The sequence below is a fragment of the Portunus trituberculatus genome, chromosome 48 (assembly GCF_017591435.1).
Source record: "Portunus trituberculatus isolate SZX2019 chromosome 48, ASM1759143v1, whole genome shotgun sequence".
NCBI classification, from domain to species: Eukaryota; Metazoa; Arthropoda; class Malacostraca; order Decapoda; family Portunidae; genus Portunus; species Portunus trituberculatus.
This window is the reverse complement of record NC_059302.1, coordinates 21,003,423-21,011,213: the sequence shown is the minus strand read 5'-3', so window position 1 is coordinate 21,011,213 and position 7,791 is coordinate 21,003,423. Positions and strand designations below refer to the sequence as shown.

Sequence of the window (7,791 nt, the reverse complement as noted above, 5' to 3'; positions counted from 1 at the left end):
TGGACATATATAAATGGAAGATTGCTTGAATCTTTACTAACTTAACACGTTGCCTCGACAGATAATGGAATCATGAAGGTGTGGAACAATGGACAACTCATTCCTGTGTTATGAAACTTGTCCGTGCGAGCGTCTGTGGTTCACGTGGCTCTGGAGCACCGGCGCGTCCTTCAGGGCCATAGCCAAGCGGTCAGGCCGCAGCCCCACCACCGTGCGGCGATGGGTGCGGCGTTTGCTGGGCCAGTACCTGCCGCCCAACACACTGGGTCGTGCTCTCAATCAAATGAATGCTTGCAACTCAAGTTCAATCCAGAAAACGACTAATCACCGCATATATTCGCCCTATGTAGTTTGTCCAAATGCGTACTGCTGCAACACAGACTTCTTAGAAAAATGTGCTACAGAATACATGTGGGAAAAAATCCCTATAAGTTTTGAGAGAAATACCGCGGAGACGTGGCCCGTGTCCCTCCAGCGCTACAGTTTGAACCTTGTGGCTTCATGCTCAGGCCTCAGTCACGTCAGCACACTGACCAGCGGATGACTCTGACTTTATGATATGCATGTGCGTGCGTATGTTTATTGTTTACTGATATTGTAGATGAACAGCGAGTTGTAACAAGGTGCAGGACAGCGTTGGGTGAGAAGGATCAGTATGAATGAGGCAAATGTTCGCTTTTCTTTCTTTCATTTCATGTAATTTGAGATAGTATTACGCAAAATATCACTTATAAATATGCATACACAACCTCATAACACAAACGTCTAGTCTGTATCCCCACTGTTGTAGTTATTTCATTATTTTCTCTCTCCAATACTGTCTGCTGCTGGAAATGACAAGCAGTGCGATACTTGGATGCACTGAACGGTGGACTACGGCATTGTGTATGCACAGACGGCTCTCTATTTGATGGAACGGCCTTTCTATCCTTACTGTTCCCAAGAGGTAAAGTTGACTGCAATCACTTGTGACTCATTAAACGGGCAGTAATTTCTTTAGACTGCAGCTAAAACATAATATGCTATCATCATACGAACTTGTCTCTTTTCCAGTAATTTGCTGCAAATGGCTTTCGTAACAATTGTGTTCTTCCTCGTTATTTTGGTCACTCTGGGAGGCATAGCCATGCCATCTAGCGTGTCCAAGTTGGTGCATCAGACAAGTGATCGGGAAGAAAACTTGGCACGCGGGACGGGACAGGTTGTGCGCCACTATCTGGAAGGGTGCTACCTTGTCCTGGTGACTCCCCTACCTTCACCAAGCCTCCTTCTCTTGCTCAGGTAACTCCATCTATTTGACTTACATGATCTTGGCCGCTCTCCGTGATACGTTGCAAAAATATAAATAAAACAAAATTGCCGTATCTTTTCAGCATTCTGTCCGACGCTGGCATGGCAACACTGAATTTGGAACTGGAAACATTGCAAGCTTCAGATTCTAGCAACAAGCTCCGAAATGGAGACAACCACACCACGAAGAGGGAAGACTCCTGGGAGTGGCTGTGGGGAGTTGACAAGGGCACGTGTCGAGCGCTGATCCTGGACCACACAGCGGGCGACGCAGACTCGGCTGGCTGGTAAGAAGAGCAGGGACGGGAGATGGACCTTCCTTCTTCTTGGGAATGACTCAGTATAGGGGATCTCCACAGCTGACCGATTTCCATGGTGTTCTGCTCTTTCCTCAGTCACGCCCATTACAAGCATGTCTTGTCCCACAGGACTCATGAATCTCTTACCTTCTCTTGCCAGGCAGATTAATATCCAGCATCCTCCACCTCACAAACTCTTCGTCTCTCCCACCAGCTCCCTTCTCCTACATGCTGAATTTTAGTTAACTTTTTCTTCTCTCTCTCTCTCTCTCTCTCTCTCTCTCTCTCTCTCTCTCTCTCTCTCTCTCTCTCTCTCTCTCTCTCTCTCTCTCTCTCTCTCTCTCTCTCCGTGTGTGTGTGTGTGTGTGTGTGTAATTCACTGTTTGATCTGCTGCAGTCTCTGACGAGACAGCCCTACGGAACGAGCTCAGAGCTCATTATTTCCGATCTTCGGATAGGCCTGAGACCAGGCACACACCACACACCGGGACAACAAGGTCACAACTCCTCGATTTACATTCCGTACCTACTCACTGCTAGGTGAACAGGGGCTACACGTGAAAGGAGACACACCCAAATATCTCCACCCGGCCGGGGAATCGAACCCCGGTCCTCTGGCTTGTGAAGCGAGCGCTCTAACCACTGAGCTACCGGGCCGTGCGTGCGTGCGTGCGTGTGTGTGTGTGTGTGTGTGTGTGTGTGTGTGTGTGTGTGTAAATGTTCCTTTGCTCATTGCAGTTCTTCACTCTCCATTTCACGTTCTTCAAAGTTACACACGAGCCTCTAGATATGTTCGTGATTCGGAAAAGAATAGTTTATATTCAAGTACGAGTATTCTCCCCTATTGCGTAGTCCACATCAAATAACAGACATGCTTGGTGCGCTTACCAGTTCCTCCAGTTTACCTTATTTGAAAATTGTGACAATTTCAAAGATTTGCTAAAAATCTTATAAGGCCTAAATAAAAAATGTGCGACCACAGATTTGTTTAGTATATCTCAGAGAATCAAATGTTAATGGGGAAAGTTTGCAGTGAAAAGATTAGTTAATGAACACATGAACAAGAAACCAATCAGTCTGACAATAATTACAGGTTTTTGGCTTCCTCGGGACTGCCGCGCCATCCACAGACTCGGGTTGTGATGTTCGGAGACTCGGAACACATGAACTCCATCCTGAAGCATTCTGCTCTCCGCAACTCCCGTCATGTGTTTTATATTTCTCCCTCCGCTCCGCCACCGCTGTCAAGAAGGAAAGAAGCAGGTGACGTGCATAGCAGCTGGTGAATGCAATGCGTGTTAATTGTCTATGGATAAGCAGCAGCACCTCCAGTAATAGTGATATTATTATTGTTCTTTTCACTAGGAAAGACTGGCCAAAGAGACGCACACACACACACACACACACACACCAAAAAATGTATCAAAAGTGCCAATCTCTATAGCAGTGGTAGTAGTAGTAGTAGAAGTAGTAGTAGTAGTAGTAGTAGTAGTAGTAGTAGTAGTAGTAGTAGTAGTAGTAGTAGTAGTAGTAGTGGTAGTAATAGCAACAGCTGTAGTTGTGGATAAGCTAATTTCTCCTGTATGTACGAATGTTTAATACTAAATAACGTAACGAGTAGATGTACGAGGCACGGTGGAGCTGTACCGCCGCTGTTTGTACTGTGACGCTGGGAAGCCAATCATAAAACGACTTCTCAGGTGGAATATACAAGATGGTTTACCGAAAACTTCCGATGTGTTTGATGGTAAGCATATATTCTCTCTCTCTCTCTCTCTCTCTCTCTCTCTCTCTCTCTCTCTCTCTCTCTCTCTCTCTCTCTCTCTCTCTCTCTCTCTCTCTCTCTCTCTCTCTCTCTCTCTCTCTCTCTCTCTCTCTCTCTCTCTCTCTCTCTCTCTCTCTCTCTCTCTCTCTCTCTCTCTCTCTCTCTCTCTCTCTCTCTCTCTCTCTCTCTCTCTCTCTCTCTCTCTCTCTCTCTCTCTCTCTCTCTCTCTCTCTCTCTCTCTCTCTCTCTCTCTCTCTCTCTCTCTCTCTCTCTCTCTCTCTCTCTCTCTCTCTCTCTCTCTCTCTCTCTCAATAAGCATATGTATATAGTGATCGTTGGCGTGTCCGTCTTGATTTGCCTTACAAACATCTCATGCATCTTAACTATCTTTACAAAAGCCCTGCACTCGACAAAAGGCTATTCTATTTCAACCCTCTTTTGCTAGAGACGCCTCTGCAATTCATGGGCCACATGTTCAGGATCGTAGCCAAGAATTACTTCCCTTACTTCAAATATGACAGAGTCACCGAGTTGCCCGGCACCCTGGTCACCCCCAAAGACTCCCTCGGCACGCGCATTACGAACACCGTGGCACAACACCTCAATTTCACGTAAGGATTGACTTTTTGAAGGTACAAAGGGATTTCTCCACAGATATCAAGTGACAAATACAATAAATGTTTTCAAAGCCCTCATTCTAAAAAGGAAAGTCTAAGAGAATATACAAAATTAAGAGGAAAAGAAAAGTGTCTTGTAACTTACTTTTTGAAAGAGTTCAAGGCGTAGATGAGAGGAAATACTGAAATAGACAAGGAGTTCCACTGTGTGTGTGTGTGTGTGTGTGTGTGTGTGTGTGTGTGTGTGTGTGTGTTATTCACTACGGTCGTCTGCTGGTTACCCAGTCAGCCTTTCCCCTACAGAAAGAGATCAGAGCTCGTAGTGACCGATCTTCGGGTAGGACTAAGACCACATCACACACAACACACACCGGGAAAGCGAGGCCACAACCCTTCGAGTTACATCCCGTACCTGTTTACTGCTAAGTGAACAGGGGCTACACATTAAGAGGCCTGCCCATTTGCCTATCCACTTCCTGGGACTCAAACCCGGGCCCTCTCGATTGTGAGTCGAGCGTGCTAACCACTATACTACGCGGTCTGTGTGTGTGTGTGTGTGTGTGTGTGTGTGTGTGTGTGTGTGTGTGTACGATATAATCCGATATACTAAAACTTCTCTCCTAAGAACATGAAAAGATAAGGGAAGCTGCAAGAAGCCATCAGGTCTACACGTAGCAGTCCTTGCACGAAACATACTACATATTTCCGCCTATCACTTCCATCTAATAAATTCGTCTATCTTTTGAAACTCCTAATATAGAACCAATGCCTTTTGCTTCAGGTTTGAGGTGCGGGAGCCTTGGGACAACCAGTGGGGTCTACCAGCGGGCGGCGGCAATTGGACTGGCATTGTGGGCGAGCTACTGTACGAAAAGGCGGACTTTTGCATGGACCTGACGCTGACGCCGCAGAGAGCCGAGGTGGTGCAGTACTCAAGGGTGTTCATCGATGAGTCTGTTGTGGTGCTCTCTTCAAAACCTCGGCCTCTGCCTGAGTACTTGTCTCTGGTCAGGCCACTTGACGGTACATAATTTGCTTTTACTGTAGATGTTCTTAGGAAGCACTTACACAATTATGATAAATCCATTGTGTGGCCAGCAAATCAACGGGTACTCTTTTTTTTTTAGGCAAGTGTATACCTTTTGTATTAATAAAAGAGGATAGATGAATAGAAAATAAATTAAGCTTAACCTCTTCAGTACCATGATGCGTTTTCATATTAATTTTGCTTACTATTTGGCGATTTTATACACCTTCAAAACCTTATGTGGCAATCAAAATGTGAAGATTCTGGCCATCAGTCTTCTGACCTCCATAGACTTTTCCTAATGTAAATTAAATAATCTAATTGTACGTAAAACTCAAGGTAAAAAATGCTTCCATGTACTGAAGAAGTCAGATGAACAGTTGTATACAACAATGGTTTTACATACACAAAAACAAGTTGCCTCACTCCTTTCCACACACGAGCAGGGCTGGTGTGGCTGGGCGTGGTAGTGAGCGTGATGGTGTGGAGCGCTGTGCTGTGGCTGCTGCAGAGACTCCGCCATTGGAGGCTTGGAGGACGCCGCGTGAGCTTGTCCACGTCTGTGTTCTACGGGTGGGGCTTGCTGCTGGAAGACATCCCCTATGACCCCCCCACCAACCCCACGGGGCAGGTGAACACTGTGCTCAGGATTGTAGTTAGATTTTTCATTTTTTTCTGCAAGTCATGCTAATTCGTGGCGCGGTCGCCTCACGTCGTGCTGTGTGGGACGCGGTCTTTACTTTCCTTGAGGACTTTTGATGCCGCATTGTAGGTGGCAATTGTTTTTACTATGAACAAAAATCTATGCTTCTATCATATGATTCACGGCAAAATATTTTGATTAACTTTTTCATTCACTTATTTTTGTTAATCATTCTTGATAATTATGCATGAATACTCTTTTCATTTACAGGTGATGGTGATGCTGTGGCTGATAGTGTGCTTCGTGCTGTCCTCAGCCTACAGGTCGTCCCTCATCTCTCACCTGGTGGTGCAGGGAAAGTCAGCGGTCATTAACACCTTCGAGGACTTGGTGGAGCGAGGCGAGAGCGATGGGTGGACGTGGGGCACACCGAGGATGACGGGGGCATTGAAGACAGTCCTCAGCACTAGTCCTGATGAAACTATGCAGATGGTGTACGGGAAGATGACAGTGAGGATGCAACACTATGACATATAATAACTCTTTTTTTCGGTTTTTACGTCTTGTTCCCTTGTGCTATCCGGGCCAAGGATGTAGGTCTTGACATTAGGGAGTCGGTACACTGAGTGGATGCTCTTCCTAACCTCAGACAATGACCAGTGATCTAGACCCGTGTGTTGATGGAATTATAAACACTCTGAATATTTCCAAGTTCTTCACAAGAGCAGTATCCTTAACCCCTTTAATACCAAGACGCATTTTTACCTTGATTTTTTAGTATGATTAGACGATTTTATTTGCTTTAGGAAGGATCTGTGAAAGTCAAAAGAATAATGGCCAGTCTTTACTATTCTAATCCCAACATATGTTTCTGAACCTGTATAAAATCGCCAAATAGTAACCAAAATGAATATGAAAACGCGTACTGGTACTAAAGATTAAACACGACATAACTAAATATCCACACGTTTCTCTTTATTCCTCTCCAGGCAGTTCCTTTCGACGATGGCATGGAGAGGGTGCTGGAGGGAGGTTTTTCCTTCATATACAGTTACTACTACAGTAGATCCCGAGTAGCTACAGATTTCACCAATGAGAAAGGCTACACTCCCATTCATATCAGCGCCACCAAGTACCCGCTCTTTGCTGGCAACGCTCGTGTTTTTCGGTAAGTATGAGTATAATGACTCTCTCTCTCTCTCTCTCTCTCTCTCTCTCTCTCTCTCTCTCTCTCTCTCTCTCTCTCTCTCTCTCACACACACACACACACAGGCCATGATTGCTGACCTCAAACCACAAATTGTCCTTCTTGTGTCATTTGAACAAGAGACAGCTTCAAAACCAACTACGTAGCACGAATTGTCCACGCACTGGTAAAAGATTCGAACGTGTATCCTCTTGGGGTTTCAACTGAGCATGCTTATCTGCCTGAGGGCATATTCCTAAACACTTTTTGCGCCACACCCTGACCATACATTCAAAAGGCTCTATATTGTTGGAGAAGCCAGTATATAAATGCTTTGCTCTCTCACCACGATTATTTTAAAAGGCACAGAGATGATTAACCGTGTTCTCAAGAGTGTTTCTGCTGTTAATATGAAGAAATCTTGTTAATCCATCACCAGAACCTTAAGAATAATAAGAAATACGTCCTTAAAATCAATTGAAGGCTTTTGAATGTAGTAAAGGAGTAACGCAGAAGAGTTTGAGAAGAGGTGCAATGGAAATGTACTGTCTTGGTAACAGCCCCGGCGCACCGTTCTTCCGCCGCATCAGCATGGCCACCCAGCACCTTATAGAGAGCGGCCTGATCACCTTCTGGATGGACGACGTGATCAGCCTGTACGTGCGGGAGGAGAGGCGGAGGAAGGTGAAGGGAAGCGTCGCCCAACAGCAGACATTGTTCACCTCGGTAATGAAATTGGTCTATTTCATAAAGACGATAATTTCCTTCCCACACTTGATCACGTGACCATGAGGGTGAATGTTTGTACCTGTCTGACCACTCCTCTCTCTCTCTCTCTCTCTCTCTCTCTCTCTCTCTCTCTCTCTCTCTCTCTCTCTCTCTCGTTTAATATTTCCTGTATTTCCAAAATCACAAAATGCCTACAGAACTCAAGGTGTGGTCATTCCACAAGTCAATATCCAAG

General features: G+C 45.4%; 1 protein-coding gene across 1 annotated transcript in view; it reads left to right on the top strand.

Moving 5' to 3' along the window:
• The first annotated feature begins 3,808 nt into the window (after positions 1-3,808).
• Positions 3,809-7,791, top strand: part of LOC123498722 (glutamate receptor-like) — a 6,947-nt gene continuing 2,964 nt past the window's right edge. The window contains exons 1-6 of the mRNA XM_045246104.1: positions 3,809-3,965; positions 4,753-4,994; positions 5,445-5,629; positions 5,912-6,151; positions 6,631-6,809; positions 7,388-7,553. Coding sequence (XP_045102039.1) covers positions 3,817-3,965; positions 4,753-4,994; positions 5,445-5,629; positions 5,912-6,151; positions 6,631-6,809; positions 7,388-7,553 — 1,161 coding nt within the window. The 5' untranslated portion in view covers positions 3,809-3,816. The remainder of the gene's footprint in view (positions 3,966-4,752; positions 4,995-5,444; positions 5,630-5,911; positions 6,152-6,630; positions 6,810-7,387; positions 7,554-7,791) is intronic.